General features: G+C 52.9%; 1 protein-coding gene and 1 long non-coding RNA gene across 3 annotated transcripts in view; one reads left to right on the top strand and one right to left on the bottom strand.

Annotated features, from left to right (window-relative positions):
- Positions 1 to 8,147: 8,147 nt before the first annotated feature.
- LOC138925158 (uncharacterized) lies at positions 8,148 to 14,469 on the bottom strand. Its single transcript, XR_011440986.1, has 2 exons — positions 14,278 to 14,469; positions 8,148 to 9,696 (listed from the first exon to the last, which is right to left on the bottom strand). It is a non-coding gene; the product is annotated as an uncharacterized lncRNA (long non-coding RNA).
- Positions 11,680 to 26,090, top strand: part of LDLR (low density lipoprotein receptor) — a 29,678-nt gene continuing 15,267 nt past the window's right edge. Inside the window, exons 1-6 of one of the 2 annotated variants that reach the window (XM_005611937.4) lie at positions 11,680 to 11,938; positions 19,980 to 20,102; positions 21,025 to 21,147; positions 22,347 to 22,730; positions 24,993 to 25,115; positions 25,878 to 26,000. In XM_005611937.4, coding sequence (XP_005611994.2) covers positions 11,872 to 11,938; positions 19,980 to 20,102; positions 21,025 to 21,147; positions 22,347 to 22,730; positions 24,993 to 25,115; positions 25,878 to 26,000 — 943 coding nt within the window. In that variant the 5' untranslated portion in view covers positions 11,680 to 11,871. Of the gene's footprint in view, positions 11,939 to 19,851; positions 20,103 to 21,024; positions 21,148 to 22,346; positions 22,731 to 24,992; positions 25,116 to 25,877; positions 26,001 to 26,090 lie in introns of both variants that reach the window. The other variant, XM_070274080.1, reaches the window with a different exon arrangement.

The raw sequence follows: 26,090 nt of genomic DNA, 5'->3' as shown, positions 1-26,090 counted from the left end.
ATTTGTTCACTTATTTATTGAGCTCCTGCTGGGAGCTGGGATGCTGACAGGAACAAGAATGCAGTCCCTGCCCTCAACCAGGTCCCAGTCTAGTGATGGGAAAAGGCACCGAAAATATCGATCCCATATTGATGCACAGGGGAATAATGGGAGAGCCTAGGAGGAACACCCAAGCTGCCAGCAGAGGAGGAGAGGCCGGTGGGGCTTTAGGGAAGTGTGATACCTGTGCTGAGCCTTAGAGGAAAAGAGTTCATCTGCCAGGGACTTCAGTTGAGTGTGGCAGAAACTCAACCCAACCTGGGGTAAGCAATATATAACTGGAAAACCCAGGGATGCCTTCAGGCATGGCTGTATCAAGGTACTCAGGTCTAGCCATGAGGTCAGGATTCCATGTCGTGGCTCTGTCCCTCCCTGTCTCAGGGCTTTCCCTTTTGGCAGGACCTCCCCTAGTGGTCCCAAACGGAATGAATTCCCATTGCTCCATCCTTCTCAACTCAGCTACCCTGACAGAAAGAGAGCTCCTCTTTCCCTGTCCTCTCATTGGCTGGCTTGAGTCACACGCCCATCCTTGAGTCCATCTCTATGGCTGAGGGTGATTTACTATTCTAACTGGTCAGGCCAGGGTCACGTGGCCAATCCCTTGAGACTGGCAGGCAGGGACCTGGCTATGGCCCGAGGATCAGGGAGAGATGGTCCCTCCCTCCCCTTTGTGACCAGAAGTCAGGAGAATGGCTGCTGGGCAGGCAAAGTCCCCAAAAGGCCCACTAAATTTAGATGAGGGGAGTAGAAGGAAAGGCGTTCTTGGCAGAGGGAACAGCATGCACCAAGGCCGAGTGTGCAGCACTCAGTTCAGGCTGAGAGAGGAGACGGGAGGCCTGAAGCCGGGACGAGGTGCCCGGTCTCCCGGGGGACCGGCTGGCAGCCCCGCACAGTAATAACAATAACACCAGCGAACGCCCTTGACTCAATTGATCTGGATGCTTGTCCTAAGCAGCGAGCCGTCCTCATGGCCACTTGACCGAGGAGGAAGTCAGGCCCAGGGGAGTCGGAGAACCTGCCCGAGGCTGCACAGGCGCAGGGAAGGTCGTCCTACGGGTGCAGAAATGCCCGCCTGCTCCGTGCAGCAGAACTGGGTCTCAGGGATGCTGGCGGCTGCAAGGGCATCTGGGAAAGTGGCTTTAACTGGGCTCATTAGAGCTGGAAACAGGATAAAACTCTCTAAATAAAAAAGAAAAGGAATGTAAACTGGTGCAGCTGCTGTGGAAAACAGCACGGAGCTTCCTCGAACGATTAAAAAGGGAATCATCAGGGGCCAGCCCGGCGGGGTAGTGGTTAAGTTCACGCTCTTGGCTTCAGCAGCCCAGAGTTTGCAGGTTCAGATGCAGGACGCAGACCTAGCACCACCCATCAAGCCACGCTGTGTCAGCGTCCCACATAAAATAGAGGAAGACTGGCACAGATGTTAGCTCCGTGACAATCTTCCTCAGCAAAAAAAAAAAAAAAAAAGGAAAGAAAAAAGAATCATCATGATCCAGCAAGTCCACTTCTGGGTATAAACTCAGAAGAATTGAAGGCAGGGACTCAAAGAGGTCCTTGCACACGTGTTCACAGCAGCCTGATTCACAAGAGCCAAGAGGTGGAAGCAACCCTGCTGTCCATTGATGGCCGACCAGATAAACAAGAAGTGGCCCATCCCCACAATGGAATATTACTCTGCCTTGAAAAGGAAGGAAGTTCTGACACAGGCCACACGACAGATGACCCTGGAGGGCATTAAACTAGGTGAAATGAGCCGGTCACAGAAAGACAAGATGTGATTCTATTCACAGGAGGTCCCCAGAGGAGTCACGTCCACAGAGACAGGACGGAGGACGGTGGGGGCAGGGCCTGAGGGAGCTGGTGTTCAATGGGGACAGAGCTCCGGTTTGGGAAGATGAGAAAGTTCTGGAGACGGCTGGTGGGGATGGCTGCACAGCCATGTGACTGTGCTTAATGCCACCGTGCTGGACACTTCAAGATGACCGGGGCTGTCCCTGGGGCGCCGGGCGTCCCCTGAAGCAGCTCAGCCTGGCTGTCTGTAGGCCGCCGTGAGCCGGCCCATCAGGGGGTCAGCAGGAGCTGGGAGGCCCAGATGTTCACGCTGGACGCCCAGATGTTCTGTGCAGCGCCCGTGCCAGCCTCCGCCTCCGTCTGTCCCCAGGGGCTGCCCATCGGCTCGGAGCCCCCCGCCCTGCAGGCACAGGGCAGGCGGCCGTCGTTTGGATGCCCGTCGTCACGTCCACGTCCTCCTCGTCTGCGCGCTGCCATCCGGGATGTCTCTGGTCCGCCTCAGCCCCCAGCCTCATCTCCATCCTTCCCAGCAGCTCCCAGCTCCGTGTCGTACCCTCTGCTCCTGGTCCAAGATCCAGGCGACCAGTCCAGGCTCACGTCCGCCACCCGGGCCACAGGCCGGAGCCACGTGCCTGCTCGCTGCCCTGCGCTGCCCGCCAGGCCCCGTGCGCATGCGCCCGCGCGGGTGGAGGAAGGCGGGCTCGCGGGTCCCACCTGCCCGGCGCGCGGAGGTGGCCGGTGCCCACCTGGGTGGATGCCAGAGGCCGCAGCGTGGTCCCCTCCGCGAGCTCGGATGTGGCCGCAGCCCCAGCCCCCGGAGGAGCAGCGGGAGGCGGCATCCTGGGAAGTCCCTGCCCCGCCAGGCCCTTCTGCTCCGTCCGGGGGGCGCTTTGTCAGGACGGCCTCGAGCTGAGGCGGAGGATGAAGATGCTGACTCGCAGCATCCGAAGGAGAAGAGGGTCGCTGTTGCGTTTTGTGGGAAGAAAAGCAGGGCCCTCCGGGTGCACGCCACTGGCGGTGGCCAGGGAACCTGCACCTGGGACACGGGTGTCACGTCTGGTCCCCCCACCCAGGACCCTGAGTTCCAGCCCCTCCGGCCGAGGGGGAGCCCAGTTCCGGGCAGAGCGGGGGCGCAGGAGGCGGGCGGGCCCGGGGGGTTTCCGACGGGGTTCCCCACCCTGGAGCCCTGGGTTCCTGGAAAGGAGGGGTGAGCGCACCAGGCTGACCGACGCTGACCGACACTGAGCGCCACCGAGCGACACTGACCACTTGGCCGCCAGGCGGCGCTGCGAGCCCAGGCCGCCTGCGCGGGGGGGGGGGGGGGGGGGAGCTCCAGCTTTCGGAGGAGGGTTTTTTCCCTCTCTTTTCTTTCTTTTTTTTTCTTTCCTTCTTCCTTCCTTTCTTTTCCTTCCATCCTTTCTCCCTCTCTCCCTCCTTCCCTTCTTCCTCTTCATTTTTTTCTTTGTACTTTTTTTATTTATTTATTTTTGAGGAAGATCAGCCCTGAGCTAACATCTGCCAATCCTCCTCTTTTTGCTGAGGAAGACTGTCCCTGAGCTAACAGCATGCCCATCTTCCTCCACTTTATATGTGGGACGCCTACCACAGCGTGGCCTGCCAAGCGCTGCCATGCACGCAAGATCTGAACTGGCGAACCCCGCACCGCGAAGCGGAACGTGCTCACTTAACCGCTGCGCCACCCGCTGGTCCCTCTTTTTTTATTTTTAATCCAAGCAAAATACAACCATAAAATTGAACTGTCTCATCCATTTTAGGTGCACAGTTCAGTGGCATTAAGCACAGTCACATGGTTTTTCTTTCGTTGTTTTTGTTGTCCCTTCCATTTTTTTAAACTTTATTGAGGTCATATTGGCGTATATCACTGTGTAAGTTTCGGTGTGCATTATTACCTATCGTTTCTGTACAGACTGCGTCGTGTTCACCACCCATAGTCTAGTGGTGACCTGTCACCATATATATGTGCCCCTTTACCCCTTTCACATAACCCCCCACCCCCTTCCCCTCTGGTAACCACTAATCTGTTCTCTTTGTCCTTGAGTGTATCTTCCACATATGAGTGAAATCATGCGGGTGTGTGTCTTTCTCTGTCTGGCTTATTTCACTTAACATAATTCCCTCCAGGTCCATCCATGTTGCTGCAAATGGGGCAATTTTGCCTTTTTCCTAGCTGAGTAGTATTCCACGGTATATATACACCACATCTTCTTTATCCAATCATCGGTCTATGGGCACTTGGGTTGTCCCACGTCTTGGCTATTGAAGCTCATTCACAGTGCTGTGCAGCCATCCCCACCATCCGTCTCCAGAACTTTCTCATCTTCCCAAACTGAAGCTCTGTCCCCATGAAACACCAACTCCCCCTCCCCCAGCCCCTGGCCCCTCCATCCTCCTTCCCGTGTCTGTGGTTGTGCCTCCTCTGGGGACCTCCTGTGGGTGGAATCACACCCTTTCTGTGCCTCGTTTATTTCACTGTGTTCTTCATCCCACAAGCAGTGGGTCCCATAAATGGGACACAGCCTTGTAAGACAACATCCCAGGAGGACGCAGAACGAAGGCATCGCTTCCCGCTCGCCTCCTCAGATTGGAATGCGGGGCTCAGCTTTCCCCTCGGGGGGACTCCTCGTACCCCGATGGCTGACCTGCAGTCTTGACGGGAGTCGAGACCTCCCGCCACCTTCGCTTCTGCCCGCATCGGTCTCTCAACTTTGGTCCCTCAGCAGTTGTGAAAATTCAGGGACGTACAGTCTGTTCCTGCCACTCGGGGAGCTGCGAGCCCAGCTCTGCCCCCGGGGGTCGTGCCTGGGAGGCCCCGCAGCCCAGAGCTTTGCAAACCAAGGACAGGTTGTTGGTAAATGAGAACCTGATCCTGGCCTTTGGGACTCGCATGGCTGCCCAGCCAAAAGGTAAACCGAGTCTGGCAGTTCCTCCTCACCTCCAGGGCCCCACCCTGGTCCCACCTGGACCAGAGCAGTCACCTCCTCCTCCCGGGTTTCCCAGCTCGTGTCCTGGACCCCTTCAGGCTGTTCCCCCCACAGCAGCCAGAGGGCGCCCGTGAGCACCCGAGTCAGGCCCCCTCCCTGCTCTGCTCAGAACTCTCCATGGCTCCCACCTCACTTGGAGTAAAAGCCAAAGTCGCTCCTGCCACCCACCAGGCCCTGCACGACCTGCCCCCGTCCCCTCCCTGCCCTCGCCTGCCCCTCTCACTCCCCTGCAGCCACAGCCGCCTCCTGCTGGAACGTTCCAACCTCAGTCCCACTCAGGTACCTCGCTGTTGCTCTTCCCTCTGTCACGGTGCCCTTCCCTCAGCCACGTCTTGGCTGTCCAGGTCTCACCTGAAATGTCCGCATCCCCAGGGAAGCCCCTTCCTTTCCACACTCTAAGGTCAGCCCAGTGGCGTCCGGGACACTGTTGACATTCTTTATCTTGCTCCAGGTGGTGGCTACACAGAGGTGACAACATGAAACAAGTCTCTGGAGGCGAACACCTAAGTGTCTGTGCTTCCTGGTCTGTGTGCTGAATCTCAATAAAAAATCATAAAAATCGGCATCTCCCACATGAGCCGCGCCTTTGCAGGGTCTCACGAATTTGATGCCTGGAAACCATCTGGTTGATTTGTTCCCTGTCTGTCTCCCCCACGACAACGTCGCCTCCAGCAGGGGTGGGATCTTTGTTTCTGCGGCGTCCTCAGCACCTAGAATGTTCCGGAGACATGGCAGACACTCAGGGAAAGTTTGTTGAATGAAGAAGAAATATGAGGAAGTAAGAACCAGAAAGGACAAGTGACGTGTCCAAGGTCACAGAAGTGATGCCAGCGGGACAGAGAGCCGACCCTTCCCGCTTCTGGCCAGACTTCCCACACCTCCAAAGCTTTCCGGGGTCTTCCAGATCATTCCAGATATTTCCAGACCCTTCAGGAAACCCTTCAACTGGGAGCAGGCTGTAAGTGATGCACTTCGCATGGATGTATTTCATGACCCACGACAAGGTGGGGACCATTAGTGACCAAACTTTTTATGTCGGGATTCATGTCGATTAATAAGCAGCCGGTGAGCTAAATATAAAGTATAACCTGAGAGATGTCACCTCTCCCAAGCTCTCGAGCTCCCTGCCTTGCACTTCACTCCTGCGCCACTGCCACTCTCCGGTCCCCTTCCCGAGGCCTCAGAGTGAGTCATCTGCGCAGTTTACCACTTGGATCCTGCCACACCCGGTCTCTGCGGCCCCCAAATACTTTCCTCCCTTCGAAGGGCGCGGAGGCCTCAGGCGTCTGTCCCGATTTTATTTCGACCCCCCCTTCCACGCGCGCCCCGCCCTCAGCCAGCTTCCCCCCATCTCTTCCTCAGCATCTCCCGCTATTTTTAGAGCAGTTTTAGTGTCACAGCAAAACTGAATGGCAAATGCGGAGGTCGCCCACAGGGCCCTGCCCAGCGCACGCGCAGCCTCCCCCGCTATGGACGGGGCACTTTTTACCATCGATGAACCGACACTGACGCGTCACTAGCACCCAGAGTCCACAGGTGACATTCCGGTTCCCTCTTGGTGTCATACATCCTATGAGTCTGGAGAAATGTAGAATGACACACGTCCACCATCACAATATCACTGCCCGAACAATCCTCTCTGCCCCACCTGTTCCTCCCTCCTCCCCAGCCCCCCGCAGCCGCTCATCTCTTTGCGGTCTCCACAGTTTTGCCGTTTCCGGGATGTCGTCAAGTGGGGATCACACAGTATGGAGCCTTTCCAGACAGGCTGCTTTGACTTAGTAACACGCATTTAAATTTCCTCCGTGTCTTTTCATGGGTTCAGAGCTCATCTCTTTTTATTTTTATTTTATTTATTTATTTATTTATTTTGCTTGAGGAAGATTGTCGCTCAGCTAACATCTGTGCCCAGCTTCGTCTCTTTTCTATGTGGGTCGCCGCCACAGCATGGCTTGATGAGCGGTGAGTAGGTCCGTGCCTGGGGTCTGAATCCCAGAGACCCTGGCTGCCAAAGCAGAGAGCGCTAACTCAGCCACTGCGCCACTGAGTAGCGCCTCATCTCTTTTTACACTGACTTACATTCCATTGTCTGGATGGACCATAGTTTGCTTATCCATTCACTGCTGGGAGTCCGCATTTTTGGCAACAGGAATTCGTGGGCAGGTTTTTGTACGGACATAAGTTTTCAACTCATTTTGGTAAATACCAAAGAGTGAGGTTTCTGGATCACGTGGTAAGAGTATGTTTAGTTTTCTAAGAAACTGCCCAGCGGTCTTCCAAAGTGGTTGCGCCATTTTGCATCCCCCCAGAAATGCACAAGGATTCCGATTTCACGGCATCCTCACCAACACGCATTATTTTCTGTTTCCGTTTTTTTTTTTTTTTCAAATAATGGCCATCCTGACGAGTATGAAGTGGCGTCTTGTTGTCCTTTTGATTTACAGTTCCCTAATGATTAGTGATGTTGAACATCTTGTCATGCCCTTATTGGCCATTTTTTCTATCTTCTGTGGAGAAATGTGTATTTACGTCTTTTGCTATTTTTTAATCGGGCTGTTTGTCTTTTTGTTGTTGAGTCACAGAGGTTCTTTATATATTCAGGATATTAATCCCTTATCAGATACAGGATGTGCAAATATTTCGTCCCATCCCATGTGTTGCCTTTTCACACTGTTGATAGTGACCTTTGATGCACTATAGTTTTTAATTTTGATGAAGCCCAAGTTAATCTCTTTTTTCTTTTATTGCCTATACTTTTATACTAAGAGATCATTGCCAAATCCAGTGGCATCAAGCTTTACCCATATGTTTTCTTCTACGAGTTTATGAAACTTTCAAAAGCTCTTCAAGTCTTTGATCGAGTTTGAGTTCCTTCTTGTATACGGTGTGAGGTAGGGTCCACCTTCATTCTTCTGCACTTAGATCACCGTTTCCCAGCACCGTTTGTTGGAAAGACTGTCCAGTCCCCACCGTATGGCCTCGGCACCTGTGTCAAAAGATCCTTTTGGCTATTTGGAGTCTTTTGAGATTCCATATAAATTTGAGGGTGGATTTTTCTATTTCGGCCAAAAACATCTTTAGGATTTTGATGGGGATTGCATTGACTCTGAAGATTGCCTTGGGTACTATTGACATCTGAACAGTCTTAAGCCATGAACGTGGGCTGTCTTTCCATTTATTTGCGTCTTCTTTCATTTCTTTCAGGACATTTTTTAGTTTTCAGTGTATAAGTCTTTCACCTTCTTGGTTAAATTTATTCCTAAGTATTTTATTCTTTTTGGTGCTTTTGTAAATGGAATTGTTTGCCTAATTTCCTTTTTGGATTATTCTTTGATAGGGTATGAAATGCAACTTGTCTTAGTGTGTTGATTTTTTTTTTTTGAGGAAGATTAGCCCTGAGCTAACATCTGCTGCCAATTCTCCTCTTTTTGCTGAGGAAGACTGGCCCTGAGCTAACATCTGTGCCCATCTTCCTCTACTTTATACGTGGGATGCCTGCCACAGCATGGCGTGCCAAGCAGTGCCATGTCCGCACCTGGGTTCCAAACCCTGGGCCACCGAAGCGGAACGTGCAAACTTAACCGCTGCGCCACCAGGCCAGCCCAGTGTGTTGATTTCATATCCTGCAATGTTGCTGAATTCATTTATTCATTCCAACAGTTTTTTGTGTATGTGGGCTCTGTAGGGTTTTCTACATATGAAACTTCTTTCGTACTTCTTCTTTTCCAACTTGCATACCCTTGATTTCTTTTTCCTGCCTAATTACGCTGTCTACAACTGCCAATACCATGTTGATGGAAGGGATGAAAGTGGGCATCCTTGTGTTGTTCCTGATCTTGGGAAAAAGGCTTTTAACTTTTGAACTGTGGGAATGTTTCAAGTATTCAAACTAAGTGAAAACAGCCTTTTTCTCTAGTGGCCTTCCACTTCTCCTACTGGAAGCGGCCTCGGCATCCTCAGGCACAGCATGGGCCCATTGCTTAGGACACATCTTGCCCTGTTCTCTCTCCTGGAGCTCTCGAGGACACAGTGGCATCTCGGTCAATTCTGACCCTCCCCCCACCACTGACAGGGCTCTCTCCGTGTCCTCAATACGGGTTTGCTTTCCAGTCTGGTGTTCTGTTTCAAAAGAAGGACTAGCAGCCCAGGAGAAAGTTTGGGTTCTAGGAGCTGGCCCAGTGGCGTGGTGGTTAAGTTTGCGCGCTCTGCTTCGGCGCGCGGAGTTCACCAGTTCGGATCCCGGGTGCAGACCTACACACTGCTCATCAAGCCATGCTGTGGCGGCATCCCACATACAAAATAGAGGAGGATTGGCACAGATGTTAGCTCAGGGCAAATCTTCCTCACCAAAAAAACAGAAAATTTGAGTTCCAAACTATCAAAATCCCAACGAAAGTGGAATTCAGAGAGAGTGCATCTCTGCTCTTGTTGCAATCACCCCAACAATCTCTTTTCTTTCTATTTATTTATTTAACCTTTACCACAGGTAGGCACTGCAGATGCAACCATGATCTCTGCCCTCGTGTGGCTTATGGGTGTTTTTATGGAGATGATCGAAGGCAGCGAGGTCAAGGCGGGTCCCTAATCGAACCTACCGGAAGGCTCCAAGGTTCCCGCAGTTATTCACCCTCTCTCTGTGCCTGCTGGGCCACAGGCCAGATCGCAGCTGCCATGACTCACCTCTGCCCAAAGGCTGGACTCCTTTGGGCTCTGAGCCTCCTGGTGAATTAATGAGCCAAAACGGTGGGCCGTCCATTAGAACGAGGAGGACGCTCACCCTGGGTTGTCTCAGGTGACTTTGCCAGCTCAGGAACTTTCAAATGAAAGGATTATTTTTCAGTGCCTCCGAGGCAAAAGGTCTTCCCTGAGAGAAGAAAAAAAGAAAAGATGCAGCTGCAACACAGACACAGCCAAAAAAAAGGCGAACCCATATATGGTGTGTACCATGTGCCAGGCTTGGTTCTAATCACTATATACAGGCTGCACTCGCTTTATTGTGCTTCACAGATAATGCATTTTTCACAAGACCCTCCCCCAGCAACCAGATTACCACTCATTGAAGGCTCCAGGGGTGGGTAGCATTTTTGAGCAATAAAATATTTCTTAATTAAGGGATGCACATTATTTCTCTAGACATAATATTGTTGTAGTCTTAATAGACTACAGGAGAGTGTAAAGGTAACTTTTATACGCACTGGGAAACCACGAAATTCGAGTGACTCGCTTTATTGCAGTATCTGTCCTATCGCCGTGGGCTGGAACCGAACCCACGACATCCCCGAGGCATGCCTGTGTGTATATCAATTTGCTTAATCCTCGCAACAGCCCTATGAGCTGGTTACAGAAGAAGAAACGGAGGCTCCAAGGAGTAGAAGTGGAGAAACAGCGTGACCCCGTCCTCAGGGCAACATGTCACCGTGTCCACACATGGCAGGAACAGAAGGGACCTGGAGATTTCCGCAGGCAGGTCAAAGGGACAACTGAGGACAGCTGCCCCAGAGACCCTGTGCAGGCCTTGGCACCCGAGGAATGTTCCTTGCAGAGTTTTTGTGGCCCTGTTCCAGGTCTGCCCTTACATCTCTGTCGAGCTAGCTGTGTAGACATCTTATTTATGCTAAGTTCCTTCCCGGAGGAAAACGTTTCTGTTAATCCTTTCCAGGCCTGTTGGGGCCAGAATGTTGGACTCACAACAGACACTGAGCTTGTCCGGTCTTGTAATTTTTCCGAAGGGCGATCAAACCCAGAACTCTTACAGACACAAAAAAATGTAGCACAAGGTAGAAGGAGCGGAAGGCGGTGCTGACACTTTTGTAAATGTCGCAACTCCCAGAATTTGCCCATCCTCGTCAATTTCCCCAGGCGGTGGCTGATATTTCCTTTGACCCTGACACTGAAGCTGCCAAGTAAGGGGAACAGGCATTATCTTCTTTGAAAGCTAATCCGCTCGCCCCAGGTCTGTCTGATTCCACGCCTGAGGCTCTTCAGGGCCAAAGTGTGCTCATAAATTTCTTCCTCGGGATTAATCACCAGTTTTTTTTCTATGGGTTCAATTGTCCCCTTTCTGCCTCTTTTCTGCCTTCTCTCATGGGCTTCCCCATCGGCCCGCTGAGAGGTTAGTACCCCGCTGGCCCAGCTCAGTTTGTAAGACCCCAGAGACTCTGCTCATTCCTGGGGGACCCCTCCGAGACGGCCAGACTTTTTGTGGGGTTCAGCCAAGATCCGCACACGTGCCTTCTGGGCAGGGGCTTCTGGCAGGCGACCTCACGAATTCCACATGGCTCTCCCTGGTCCCCCAAAGCTGCTCTCCGTCGGCCCTGAGCATCAGCATCAGGACCAACTCGGACAGCCCCCTGTTTTGTTTTAATTTTGCTCTGGGGCGAGGACACAGCCTTTCTGTCTGTTTCACTCCCTCTCGTAAAAGGAGAAATCAGTATTTACATCAGGCTCCAGGTATCGGGTCAACTGACTTTAGAAACGTTTTTGCTCCTCCTTCAAGCGCTGGCTCGCACAAAACAAAATCCATTTGGGGCTGGACTTTTGAGGATTTTTTTTAAATGCCTCGTTGATGACTGTTTATACGGTGATTTGGAAGAACCATCTACAAATTATATACGACTAAACTCGGTGAAAATCTATCCACAATTCCTAGAAAGGAAAAAAAAATTTAAGGGAGCGCTTTCAGGAGACGCAGCTCCAGTTTGGGACGACTCCTATTCTCCTGGGGTACAAAACGACAAATGAGGCAGCCTGCCCGGGAGCGGCTGGAATCTGAGTCAGGGTTTCAGGGGTTAAGGGGCCCATGTCACATCGGCCGTTCCTAACTCCTCCTCTCGAAACTCCTCCTCCCGCAGTGAGGCGAAGATATTTGAAAATCACCCCACCGCAAACTCCTCCCCCTGCGAGAAACCTCACATTGAAATGCTGCAAATGACGGGGCCCCCGCGTGCAGTCGCTGCTGGGCCGCGCGAAGCCCGGGTTTCCACCGCCGACACAGCAGACAGGGACCCGGGCCGGGGCGTTACTGGCGGAGGCTGGGAGCATGAGGCTCGCGGACTGGCGGCTGCGCTGGGCCATGGCCCTGCTCCTCGTCGCGGCGGGGGCTGCAGGTAAGGCTGGCTCCAGGCGCCCGCGCAAGTTTGGGATGAGCCTCCTGAACTCGGGGAGCACCTTGGCAATTTTTGGGGGGAGAGAGCGAAAAGCGACTCCATCCTGGGGAGACTTGTGGGAAAATGGCACGAAGTCCTTCCCAAACGGCTGGAGGGAGCGCAGAGCGGGGCGCGAGTGTTTGGGGGAGATCTGGGGCAGGCAGGGGAAACGGGATGCGGCTGTCCCCCCAGGTGTCTCCCTTGTCTCCCCCAGAGCGGAGTACCGGGATAGCCAGCTCTGGGGAAGGTGGGACCCCCTCCTGGAGTCATCCTAGGGGCGAGGGTGACCCGAAGCCCGGCTGCTCAGCCTGGAGGGCCCAGCGGGCGCTCCCCTGCGCGCGTCCACGGGCGGCTGTCCCCGCGGCGGCCAAGCGGGCTTTGTGCCTCCCGAGGGCGCCGCGGGCTCCCGGGCCCCGGCGGAGGGCATCCGCCACCGGGACCTCGCGCGCTTCTGCCGGGAGCCACCGCCTCCGGCCTTGCCCCTGGCCTCGCCTCCGGCCCCGCCCCTGCCCCGCCCCCGAACTCCTATTGGGCGCGATTGGAACAGGCGAGCCTCGAGCCACTCCCCTTGGCCAATGGGAGGCGGCAACTGCGGAGGCGCGCGCGGTGTGGGCGGGGCTTGCGCACGAGTGGGGCGGGGCTGGCGCGACACTCGCCCCGCACCTGGTTCTCCGGGAGGCGAAGAAGGCGACGCGTCGTGTCGTCTCGGGCACCTGTCACCAAAAGCGGCGACACGTCCCGGTCCCCTGGAGCCGCCTCCGCGAGCGTGATGAGGCGGCCGGCGAGCGCCTGGGCCCCCATCCCGGTTTCCTCCCGGATCGGTGACAAGGCCTTGGTCCCCGTTGTGTCCTCGGGGCCACCCTCGCTCCACCCGCCCGGGGCAAGTTCGCAGATGGGTCCCCGGGCCACCCTCGGGGCCTCGGTTCCTTCTGAGCTGAAACACTGTTCCGAAAACTCCCGCCCCTCGGTCGGACGCGAATGGCACTTCGCGGAGACCTCCAGCCGGGCCGGGACAGCGACAGCAGAGGGACCCCTGAGGGTCGTCTTGTGGGTTCAGAGGCTCAGTGGGTCCCGCAGGGCGATTTCTCACTTTAGGGCGTTTCAAACTCAGACTCGGGCAAGAGTCTGGTTGGTGCGCGATCCTGAGTTGTCCCGGGGCTGTAAGTGACCGCCCGCGGCATCTGACCTCGCCCTGGAAAACAGATAAATGGTCCTTTTCCTGCTCGGAACCGGCCCAGCCTGGGATTGGCTGCTCAACAGAATGGCAGGAAGCTTTCTTCATTGGCCCGGAGGTGGCTTTGAACTGGAATCGCTCCTTGTGACACATCCGTTTCCCCTGGGAGGGGAGGAAGGGAGGTGGTGGGCCCACAGAGCCGGTTATTCTAAGAGTTGGGCTGCCCAAGGGTGTGAGGCGCAGGGAGCTAGGCTGGGTCAAGAGACAGCGGATTAACCTGTACTTCACACGCTCACAGCCACCTTCCCTAAGAGAGAATCCTGGCGGGGACGTCTGGAGCACGATGGGTGGCCTGCTTTAGTTTCCTCTCTTGCTGGGTGGTGGAGGACGTGATCGGTTTTCTGTGCTCAAGGAGGCTCTGAGTCCTGATGCGTCCCCGGACTCCTGAGCTGGCGGCTAGTCATTCCCCCCAGAGTTGTGTATTTGTGGCAGCCCTGGCCGCTCCGGCTTGCTCCTTCAAAGCATTTCCCGGAGCAGCAGGGGAGGGGCGTCATGTCCCTTTCCTTAGGGAATGGAAGTGGCTGGACTCTGAACCCCATGCCTTTCCTTTGCCAGATCAAAAGCAGCGAAGAGTTGTGTGTGGGGTATCCACTATGCCAAGGGCACACCCAGACTTAGCGACAGGACAGCCTCCTGCTGGCAGTCGCGTCAGCTTCGGCAATGTGCCCCAGGGGGCTCACCAGACATTGCAAGGCATCCTTTCCTTCCAGGGCAACACGGGCCAAAGAAAGGAGAGCTTTTTTGAGACTGAAAACTTTAAGGAGAGTTACATGCCTCCTTCTGTCTTTCCAGGCTGGTCCTGCTGGGATCTGTGGGGTCCTCCCCTGAGAAGACCCACTTCTAGAGGCTTTTGTGGCTCGGCTCTCTGACGGCCCTTCACAAGCCACACCGAGTACGTTCATAGTACCCACACTTTGCCTGTCTGTCTGTCTAGCAGTGACCAGTGTCGGAGACAGGCCACCCCTCCCCACAGCAGCTGGCAGCACAATCTACTGTGGAGGTCACCCCCGGGGTGACCTTGATGTTACCTAGTTTGGAAAAGAGCACGGGTAAATCAATCTCTCACCATTTCCAGCCGCGTCTGGTAAACTTCTGTTTTCAACGAAAAGATTCTCTCTGCAGTTTTGATTTTCCCAGACGACCAGTGTCTTCGGGAGCGTGGGAAAGAAAACATCGAAAGCGTTTACCACCTCATTTGTGTGCTGGCCAAAAAGCAGAAATGTGTATTCTCCTTTTCTGTTTCGATAACCTTGTTCCTGACAGGTTACTTGTAACGAGAGATCTAAGGGCTATGTTTAGAGATTTATTTTGAGGTGGTGCCGTGCTTAGGTCGTTTTAAGCGTCCTCAGCACGGGGACATATGGGAGGGGGCTCTGGTTTGCTTTTGCTGAAATTCAAATGAAAGTGACATGGAACACCCAAAGTTGCTTCACAACAGGGAGGAAATGAGAACAATGTGTGGTTTCTTGGGCTGTGGGGTTGAAACAGGACCAGCTCTGTCCCCTTGCTCAGGATGGTGTTGCCTGCTGTGGGCACACCCGTCTGATGTGCTGTCACTCGGCGCTCACTTGTCTTGATCTCTGTCCCCAGTGACCTTGCACCTAGCAAGGCTCACTTCTCAGCCGACTGCTGTCTGGCTGCGCCCGGAACAGTAAAATCCACCCAGTTTTCATACAAACATTGTCTGGAGCCGTTGGCAGCTGTGGGCAGGCCTGTTCTGATGAAAATAGGTAGTGGCAGCCTCTTCCTGTTGGTGAGTCCCTCAGTCACCCGTGGCTGGCAAATATTTGGCGAACTGTTGCCAGGGGAAGGCTTGGTGTCCAGGAAAGAGTCATTGTTCTTTATCTTTACCCCTCTTCAAAGGTCTTTAAGATGTTATCAATATTTCCGGTGGCACATTTTGCTTTTAAGATGGATCCTTTGCAAAGGCTGAGAGATGAGACCAATAGATTTGAGATCACCTGGTGGTGGCGAGGCGGGAGGTGACAGGGATGACAGAAGCCCCTCCTCCAAGATTCCCCCGGCCTGAACTTCCTTCTGATTTTTTTCTGAGAGGCCTCCAATTTCACTCGCTTTTTGCGCACCCCGTGTGCCAGCAGCAAAGAGAAGTGACTCATTTCCCCCATTTGGCACAATTATGATTCAGCTGTGAGTCAATGGGGCGTGGGGTGTATGCTAAGGCCCCCGGGGGGGAGATATCTGTTGGGATCGGTAGTTGAGCAATGCAGGTATCAGGATGTGTGAACACAGCACATTCCAAAGCCCGACCCGTTCGCTTCCGTCCTCCCGCTCTCTGTGTCCTCATCCTCCTCGTCACTCGGCTCCCCACTGTGGCCCCCGGAGCACGGCCTCCCCGTAACTCAGTTACCAAGTTCTGTCGATTTTCCTAAACACTCTGTATTCCTCCATCTTTATCAGCTCTATCCTCCTTTTTGGCCCCCCTCATATCTCTCATAGTCTCGCCTGACTGGTTTCCTGACCTCTGGCAGGACCATTGGACTAGAACGTCCCTCTTAAATTGAGGTCTAATTGACATATTATAAAATGGACAGATATTTAAGGGAACAACAGTTTAGTGAGTTTTATGAAATGTCTCTCTGTGTAACCGCCTCCCGTTAAGATATAGAATATTTCTAGCCTTCCAGAAAGTTCCCTTGCGCTTTTTTCTAGTTCATTCGCCAGCGTCACACACCAGAGGCAGCCACTAACCTGACTTCGATCCTTTTGGATTAGTTTTGCTGAACTAGAACTTCACATAAACGCAATCAGAGTTCGGACTCTTGAGCAACAGAAGCCAGACAGACACACAGACACAGTGTTTCAGCGATTCCTCTGTGGCTTTTATCAGCCATCTGTCCCTTTCTGTCGCAGAGTTGTATTCCATCGAACGAACACGTCACCTGCTCCTTTTCTGTTCTGTTCTTTAATCCTCAACAACAGTCTCCTGGGAATAGGGCCCACCCTTCCCCCCCATCTTCCAGATGAGGGAACTGAGGCCCAGAAGGATTAATTCAGTGGCTCAGTCCTAGTGTCATGGCCTGCAAAGTCACTTACCCCCAGGTCTGCACGTCTAACCACCTCACAACACTGCCTCTTGGAGAAGCTCCGAGAAAGTGCTGGTTGAACCATCAAAGCAGAAATGAATGAGGGGGCCGGCTTTCTTCCCTGCACCCCTTTACCAGAAATGCCAAGTCAGTTTCCCCCTCTGTCCGTGTGTATTCGAGAACTTCGTTATTTTTTCTTTACTTTTTAAAAATTTCAAGAACGAAGCATTCTGAGAAGAAAACCACACAACCCCGAAAGGAATGAAAGGAGCGCCTTGCCACTCTTTCCTAGGCCGAAACACAGATAAGATTTTGTTTCTTAGAAAAATAGGACCCACTGAAAACTATGACAGTCGTGCAGCGCTTAACCATGGGCATGCATTTGATCGATGCGTTGCTGGGCGATGGCATCGTTAGGTGCTTTCCTTGTTGTGGGGACATCAGAGAGAGTACTTACCCAAACCTGGGTGGGATAGCCTACTACGCACCTGGGTTGTCTGGTCCTAATCTTTTTTATTTTTTTTTTGAGGAAGATCAGCCCTGAGCTAACATCTGCTGCCAATCCTCCTCTTTTTGCTGAGGAAGACTGGCCCTGAGCTAACATCCGTGCCCATCTTCCTCTACTTTATATGTGGACGCCCACCACAGCATGGCTTGCCAAGCGGTGCCATGTCCACACCCGGAATCCCAACCAGTGAACCCCGGCCACCAAAGCGGAACGTGCGCACTTAACCGCTGCGCCACCCGGCTGGCCCCTGTCTGGTCCTAATCTTAAGGGACCACTGTTGTGTATTCAGTCTACTGTTGACCAAAACATCATTATGCGACACACAGCTATAGAAACTCTTCTGCCCCTCGCATTTTTCTCCCCTTAACAAGGTAATTTGGGCAGCTTTCCATGTCACAACATAGGATAACCGACATCTTTTTCACTGGCCATAGGGGAGCTGCGTCCTCATTGTACATGGATTTTGCACACGCAGCTGTATATCTACATTTAGATACAGACACACCATCTCAGGTTGTGTATTAATGATCTCTCGCTCATAGCAAATTACCCCAAAACGGAGTGGCTGAAGACAACGCGCGTTTATCCTCCCACAGTTTCCGCGGGTCAGGAGTTCGGAAGCAGCCCAGCTAGACGGTTCTGGTGCAGAGGCTCTCGCGAATTTGGAATCCGATGACTGCAGGGAAAAAAATGTTTGCAGGGGGGCCTGGCCCCATGGCCGAGGGGTCAAGTTCATGCGCTCAGCTTCAGCTGCCCAGAGTTTTGCCAGTTCGAATCCTGGGCGCGGACATGGCACCTCTCATCAGGCCATGCTGAGGTGACATCCCACATGCCACAACTAGAAGGACCCACAACTATGTACCAGGGGGCTTTGGAAGAAAAGGGAAAAATAAAACTTTAAAAATATACATATATATTTGCAGGGGCTGCCATCATCCGAAGGCTTGACAGGGGCTGAACACTCCATTCCAAGATGGTGCACTCAATGGCTTGTGGGGGAGGGTCCTCATTGCTTGGAGCTCTTCAGGGCTCCTCGTCACAAGCTTCCCCCAGAGCAAGTGACCCCAGAGAGGGTCCAATCTGAGAGATCACAGAGGGGGCCACGGTGCCTTCAAGATCCAGGCTCAGAAGCCACACCTCATCACGTCTGCCTTTTTCTACCACTTACAAGCAAGTCACTAAGTCCAGAGTACATCCCAAGGGTGGTGAATTAGGCTCCTCTTTTGAAGGGAGTGTCACAGAATTTGCAGTCATATTTTAACTTGCCACCAGCTGTTCCCTCCTTTTCTCTGTTATAAGGAAGACTTTGGACCTCTCTGAACTTAACATTGCTGGATGCACGTGTTAGTATTTCTTCCGGGTCCCAGGGACTTTGCACTTTAGTCCCTTTTTTTTTTTTTTTTTTTTTTTGCTGAAGATGATTAGCCCTCAGCTAACATCTGTGCCAATCTTCCTCCCCTCACTTGCTACGTGGGTTGCTGCCACAACATGGCTGATGGTGTGTAGGTTACCTCACCGGGATCTGAACCCACGAACTCCAGGCACTGAACTGGAGCCCACCAAACTTAACCACCAAGCCTCGGGGCCGGCCCCACACACTTTAAATTTTGACAGGTTCTGCCCTGTTACCCTCCTAAAGGCTAGAGGGTGGAAGAGCTCCCGTTTCCTGGAATCTTTGCCCATCGAGGTGCTGGACCCTCCCTGATTTTCGCCCACCTCTTGAACAAAACGACTGTCAGGCATTGGGCTGTGGCTGTGTCGGCAGAAAGGATTAAAAAGACACTCCTCACCCTCCCGGAGTTTAAGTCTAGACTGGCAGGAACACGGGCAAACAGCTGATTTCCAAACAGTGTGACAGGAGTGACAGGAGGAGTGTTTCAGGAGCTCACAGGGTCGGGGGCCCAAACCCGGTTTTTCGGCGGGTCAGCCTCAGAGGGGTGGAGTCGGGAGGGGGCCCTGCAGGCAGAGGGAACTGCAACTACTTGGGGTCTGAGGTTGTGAAACGTTTAAGGGATCTGGCCCAGTGGCAGGATGTGTCTCCCTCGGGGGTCATTGCGAAAGGGGCAGCAGAATGCTGCCTGGACCGTGTTGTAACTCACCGGATTTGCGGGGCGGGGCAGCTGGGGAAATCCAGTGCCCCAGGCTGCTCTCATGTCCTGGCTTGTGGACAAGCTTTCGATCGACAGGCAGAGAGGAGACGGGATGGGAGGAAGGAGCGCGGCCGTGGGTTCACACGCTTGGAATGGAAGCTTCTAGGCCCGTTCTTTCTGCTCCCCTCTGGCCGTGGGCCCCCTTCGCCTCTCCGCCGTCTTCAGTCTTGGCAGTGACTTAGGTGGACACCACAGTTCTTCCATTGGGGCCAAAGATGGGGTGAGCTGGAGACTCATAGCTCTTCCTTCATCAGTTTAAGGTCTTGCTTTCACGTGGCTTCAAGCCCTAAAGTCTTTTTCACCCCCAGAGGTTCCACAAATCTGTATTCCCCTTCATTGTTCCTTTTAAAGAACTGGGGTGTTCTAATGTATGTAATCTTTCAAGGACTTTTAAAAAATAACTTTTTTTTTTTTTTTTTTTGGTGAGGAAGATTGGCCCTGAGCTACCATCTGTGCCAGCCTCCCTCCATTTTATATGGGATGCTGCCATGGTGTGGCTTGACAAGCAGTGCTAGGTCCCCACCTGGGATCCGAACCTGCGAACCCGGCACCGCCAAAGTGGAACGTGCGAACTTAATTACTGTGCCACCCGGCCGGCCCCTAATTTCTGTTAATTTTTGTCTCTTTATATTCTCTCTCTACCTACTAGAGAGAGCAGCTCAAGTTTTCCTTCAGCTTCATGCTTTTACAGGGTCAATTTCCCTCATCCCTATTTCCAACATGGGTTTGCAACATGCTAAATAATTTTCTTTATCTGTGTGCACGGAAGTTCGGACATGTTGTTCCCATATCCCCGTGGGCCCAGACTCTGGACTCAGCAACTGTTCTAGCAAAGTCTTACACGTTGTCGACACGTCTCGCTTTCCGGTACATTCTTGGCCTCCTCCTCTGTCCTTCTGGGTCATGAATTGAATTTACGGTGTGAGTTTCTTTTCCAGGGAACTGGAGGGTCCGGATAGGTTTCTATTCCTGGAGTCTGTCGGTTGGCGGGAAATAGACGGAGATGAGTTTCCGTTTCCGGTCCGCGTCTGACTCCGCCCCCCCTCCCCCCCACCCCGCAATCCAGCGCAGGGCGAGTGCGGGAGGCGCGAGTTCCAGTGCCGGGACGGGAAGTGCATCTCCTACAAGTGGGTCTGCGACGGCCGCGCCGAGTGCAGCGACAGCTCCGACGAGGCCCCGGAGACGTGCAGTGAGTCCCCTGGGACGTGACAGGACCCCAGCCTTTTCACGATGGTGGGAGACAGACGAGGGGGAAAACGGCCAGCGCATGGATGCGTTCAACCAGGAACTGGGAGATGGGGAGAGAACATATTACTGGAACTGTCCTTTAATGGCTCTTTCTTAAAAAATTGCGGTGAAATTCATATAATATAAAATTAACCATTTTATTTATTTATTTTTTTTTGAGGAAGATCAGCCCTGAGCTAACTGCTGCCAATCCTCCTCTTTTTGCTGAGAAAGACTGGCCCTGAGCTAACATCCATGCCCATCTTCCTCTACTTTATATGTGGGACACCTACCACAGCATGGTTTGCCAAGCCGTGCCATGTCCGCACCCCGGATCCGAACCAGTGAACCCTGGGCCACCGAAGCAGAACGTGTGCCCTTAACTGCTGAGCCATTTAAAATTAAAATTAAGCATTAAAATTAAGCATTTTAAAGTGGCCAGTTCAGTATCATCAATACATTCACAGTGCTGTGCAACCACTACCTCTTTCTCATTCCAAAACCCTTATATCACCTAACATCTGATTTTTTAATAAGCTCTTTTTTTTTCCCCCTGAGGAAGACTGGCCCTGAGCTAATATCTGTTGCCAGTCTTCCTCAATTTTATATGTGGGTTGGTGCCATAGCATGGCTGAGGAGTGGTGTAGGTCCAAGCCGGGGATCCAAACCCGTGAATCTGGGCCACCAAAGTGGAACACACGAACTTAACCACTAGGCCATGGGGTCGGCCCCTAACAAGCTCCATTAGATGCCCTTCCTTGTGACCAAGAAAAGTGGAATTGGGATGGACACCCTCTTTCTCTGGGGTCTTCTCTGCAAAGCGAGGACCTGCAAGGCAGTTGGGTCTTCCCTTGGAGTTCAACCCGCTCCCGTCTCTCCCACAGTGTCCGTCACCTGCATGGCGGGAGACTTCAGCTGTGGCGGCCGTGTCAACCGCTGTATTCCTCAGTTCTGGAGATGTGACGGCCAGGTGGACTGCGAGAACGGATCGGACGAGCAGGGCTGTCGTAAGTGTGGTTCCTCGCCTGGCTGCCCGCGCGCCCTGGCCGCGTCCGTGGGGCCCGACCAGGTTCCGGGCAGCAGTCACAGTCTGTTCCCCACGAGTCCTGCCCGAGCTGGGTATCAGCTGCTCTTCCATTGCCTGGCACTTCGGAGCGGGGTGTCCGTCTTGGCGCTTTGATTTTATTTATTATTACTATTATTTTTTCAACTATGTAGATTTTTTTTAATGGAGTAAGCCTCTCCAAAAGAAATAAACTGGGAAAAACTTAAATAAGTAAGATCATATCAACCCTTCAAGTTCACAAAACACAAAAGCCCATAAGAGAGTCTTTAAGAAACAAGCGTATTTGCTTTCATTTGCGTTAGAAATGCACGTCTCAGCGTGATGAGTGGCTGATGAAACCACTCCTTTGTTATAGAATAAAATAGGTTAGTGTTCTTTTCCAGCCACTCTTTTTTCTCGTTCCACCTTTATTGAGATATAATGACATACAACCTTGTGTAAGTTTAAAGTGGAGGATGTGATGATTTGATACACGTACATATTGCGAAATGACTATCACAATAAGGTGAGTTAGTGCCTCCATCACTTCTTATAATTATCACTTTCTTTTAGGGTTGTTTTTTTTTTTTTTTTTTTGGTGAGGAAGATTGGCCCTGAGCTAACATCTGTTGCCAATCCTCATCTTTTTGCTGAGGAAGGCTGGCCCTGAGCTCACATCTATGCCCATCTTCCTCTATTTCATGTGGGATGCCACCACAGTGTGGCTTGATGAGCAGCACGAGGTCTCCGTCTGGGATCTGAACCTGCGAACCCTGGGCTGCCACAGCGTGTGAACTTAACTGCTAACACCACCAGCGGGCGCCTTTTTGGGTTCTTTTAATATTAATCATAAGCAGACCCTTAAATAGTGATTCCCGTGTGCCCGGCCCAACCTGAGTTCTCTGCACCTGTCAATTCAACAGTCCTCACAACATGATGAGACACGGTACAGATGAGGAAACTGAGGCACAGAGGGGGCACAAGAGCAGGGCAGGGAGGGGCCGTGGTTCCCAGTCCAGGACCCGTGACCGCCACCCGCACCGCCTCTCCAGGGTCTGCTAACCGGGTGGGGCCTCCGCTGGGCTGGGTGTCCCCATCTGCGGAGGGGCCGGCGCTGGAGGCTGCCCGGTGACGCCGCTGTCGTCTCCCCGTGCCCCGCAGCCCCCAAGACGTGCGCCCAGGACGAGTTCCGCTGCCTCGACGGCAAGTGCATCGCGCGCGAGTTCGTGTGCGACGCGGACCGCGACTGCCTGGACGGCTCGGACGAGGCCAGCTGCCCGGCGCCCACGTGCGGCCCCGCCAGCTTCCAGTGCAACAGCTCCGCCTGCATCCCCGAGCTCTGGGCCTGCGACGGCGACCCCGACTGCAAGGACGGCTCGGACGAGTGGCCGCAGCGCTGCGGGGCCCGGGACGCGGCGCCCCCGCGCGACGACAGCCCCTGCTCGGCCCTCGAGTTCCACTGCAGCAGCGGCGAGTGTGTGCACTCCAGCTGGCGCTGCGACGGCGACCCCGACTGCAGGGACAAGTCCGACGAGGACAACTGCGGTAGGGCCCCCGTCCCTGTGCGTCCCGGGTGTGGGACCCATAGCCCCTCTAGGGGGTTAAACCATTTCCAGTCACATTTCTTTTTCCACAAGGGGCGCAAGGCGCAGCTGCCTGTATTATTTTGCTCCAGAAAAGATCCTGGGCTCCAGGCCTGGCTGGTGACATCCGGCCCGTGTGACCCTCAGCCAAGGACCCAACCTCACTGCGCTGTGGTCCTCTCCCCTGTAGCATGGGCAACAGCATTGGCCTCTGCGGGCCTGGGAAAGTCCAGGGCCGCCGATGGAACTTTCTGTGATGGGGGCCTGTTTCCCGTCTGTGCTGCCCCCACAGTAGCCGCTGACCAAGGTGGCAGGCACAGTGAAGAACAGGGTCGGTAGTTTTATTGAATTTTGATTAGTTGAATAGCCACACATGCTTAGTGGTGCCTGTGCTGGGGACAGTGCAGATAAAAGGTGTGGCCCTGGATTGGCCCCGTGTCACTGTTCCTTGAACAAGCGTCGTTGTCGCTTGGCTAGAGAGAACCACTGTGAATCTAGAACATGCTTTCCTTTTCCTGTTTCTTTGGTGTCTTTGTCCACATACACAGTGTTCATAGAATTGTAATTACTATGCAGATATAATTAGATTTTTTTTTTTTTGGTGAGGAAGATTTGCTCTGAGCTAATATCTGTTCTCAATCTTCCTCTTTTCTTTTACTTGAGGAAGATTGGCCCTGAGCTAACATTTGTGCCAGTCTTCCTCTATTTAGTATGTGGGTCGCCACCGTAGCATGGCTTGAGTGATGCCGGTCTACACTCGAGATCCAAACCCATGAACCTGGGCCACCAAAGCAGAGTGCACCAGACTTAACCACTACACCACAGGGCTAGCCCCCTAATTAAACTTTTTTAAATGTCACATTTTAAAAACAATTGATAACTTTGCATGTGATCCATACTAAAAATTAGCAGAAATTAATTTCATCCCCATAACTTAGACCAGGCTTCCCTCACTCTTTACAGATAGGGAAACTGAGGCACAGAAAGGCTGTGTGCCCTTCTGAGGACACATCTGTGAAAACTAAAAATTTCATCATTCTCTGCTTTTTAGCTGTCATCAGAGTTCTCGTTATGCTAGAGTTGCATCCAGTTGTCTTTTTCCTCAATGCAAAGACACGTGCGAAGATTCAAAATAGGATTGCTCTCCTTTTTACTTATATCATTGCTGAGCGAGTCTCGGCTTGAACTCGCAGAGCTCCAAAAATGTGCATGGTTTTTAAAAGGAGAAGGGGGGATGGTTCAGCCCACAGATTTATTCTCTCTTTTCGCTGACATCCTGAAATCGAATATTTGAATTGCAAACATTTTATTGTGAAATATGACCCACAGGAAAGTGCATGAAATGTGAACTTTCGGCTTAACGAATTAGTATAAAGCAAAAACCTGTTGATCTGAAAAGGCACAAAATGAGTTTATTCAGGAATAGCCAAAAGAATTGCAACTTAGGACGTGCATGCTAAGGCAAGGCATAGGCAAATACAATAAATAGGGAAGGGGAGCTGCTTTTATAGGGATAAAGGGGGAGGGAGGCTCTTCTAAATGAAAGTCCATTGGCGGAAAGTAACAGTTCAGGGTGGCAACAGCTTCTCATTGGCTGGGCTGCAGTGTTTCTCATTGGCTGAGCTGTGCTATTTACATTGGCTGGGCTGTGGCATTTCTCATTGGCTGGGCTGTGGCATTTCTCATTGGCTGGGCTGTAGCATTTCTCATTGGCTGGGCTGTTGCCAGGTGAGGAGAGAAATCTTCCTTCCCCAGTAAAGTAGTTTTACTTTGCGTCTAAGGTGCAAGCAGGTCCTCTCTTCCCATTTGGTGCAATTGACGATGTGTCACAGGGCATGAGAGCTCCCCCTGCAGGCCTTCCTGGCTCTAGTTAGTTAAGGTTTCTTTTATTAATTTCCACAAACTTGCGTGAGGTCCACGTGTGCACCGTGGCCAGCAGTGACCTAATCCAGTCACCCCGTGCGGCCCCGAGCTTTAACTGTAATGTCTTTTTTCACGTCCGTCGTCTTATAGCCACTTTTCCTGTCCGCAGTCTCTGTCCTTTGAACGGCTGTGTCAGACTCAGGGCATTGCTCTCATTTCTCATCATGTGCTTGGCCGGCCTCTGTCGAGGTCGGGCCGCGTCACTGCTGTCTGCTGAGCATGGGCGGCTGGGTCTGTGGCTTTTGAGTGAATTTTCAAGGAGCTCCTTGAGAAAAACTAGCACGTATCTGTCTTTCCCCAGCCGTGGCCACGTGCCAGCCTGACGAGTTCCAGTGCTCCGACGGGACCTGCATCCATGGCAGCCGACAGTGCGACAAGGAGTATGACTGTAAGGACATGAGTGACGAGCTGGGCTGCGTCAATGGTGAGCTGCGCTCCATGCCGAGGGGGTCCTGGGCCTGGGGGGACGAGCACGGTGCATCCCAGGCGAGGCAGGAGCCTCCTAGGTCAGCCCCGCACCAGCTGTGTGTCCTTGGGCAAGTTACTTGACTTCTCTGAGCCTCACTTCCACTCATCTGAAAAATGTGCATAATGAAAGCACCTATTTCAGGACTATGAGATTTAACGAAGTCGAGCGTCCAGAGCTCACATCTTTGAGCTCAGAGTTCTATGTACAATACAATTCCACGTGAAGAGAATTCAACCATATAATTAATGCAATTCATTAAGATGTGTGATAGAACTATTAATGACAAAATAAGGAAGTGATAAGCCCCAAATTCAGAATTATCATTACCTCTGGGGGCATGGCAGAGGGTGGCAGATGGGACAGCAAAGGCTGTGAAAATGATCTAGGTCAGGGGTCCCCAAACTTTTCCCTTAAAAGGCCAGATAGTAAATACTTCCGGCTTTGCAGGCCACATCTTAGGTGCAGCTTGTCGACTCCGCTTTGTGGTATGAAAACAGCCACAGACAGTGTGCAAATGGGTGGGCGGGGCCAGCATCTGCTCTTGGCGATGTTCCGGTTTGTAAGCTGGGTGGGGGTTCACGGGGGTCAGCCACTGCGATGTCTGGTTCGTGAGTCCATCAGCGGACATTCTTGGCTGGATTCAGTATTAGACTCTTGCCGAGCGCTCAGCAGGCCCCTGGCGCTCCGCGGCGCCTGACGCTCCTCTTGGCTCCTCAGTGACCCTGTGCGAGGGCCCCAGCAAGTTCAAGTGCCGCAGCGGCGAGTGCATCCCCCTGGACAAGGTGTGCAACTCGGCCAGGGACTGCGAGGACTGGTCGGACGAGCCCCTCAGGCAATGCGGTGAGCCTCGGGGTGCAGAGCTCATGCTGAGCTGGGGGGGGGGTAGGACCAGACATGGGTGCCGTGGTCCCTTGAGGGTCCAGCTGCCGC

Source organism: Equus caballus, chromosome 7, assembly GCF_041296265.1.
Source record: "Equus caballus isolate H_3958 breed thoroughbred chromosome 7, TB-T2T, whole genome shotgun sequence".
Classification (NCBI taxonomy): Eukaryota; Metazoa; Chordata; class Mammalia; order Perissodactyla; family Equidae; genus Equus; species Equus caballus.
This window is presented reverse-complemented; position numbering and strand designations above follow the sequence as displayed.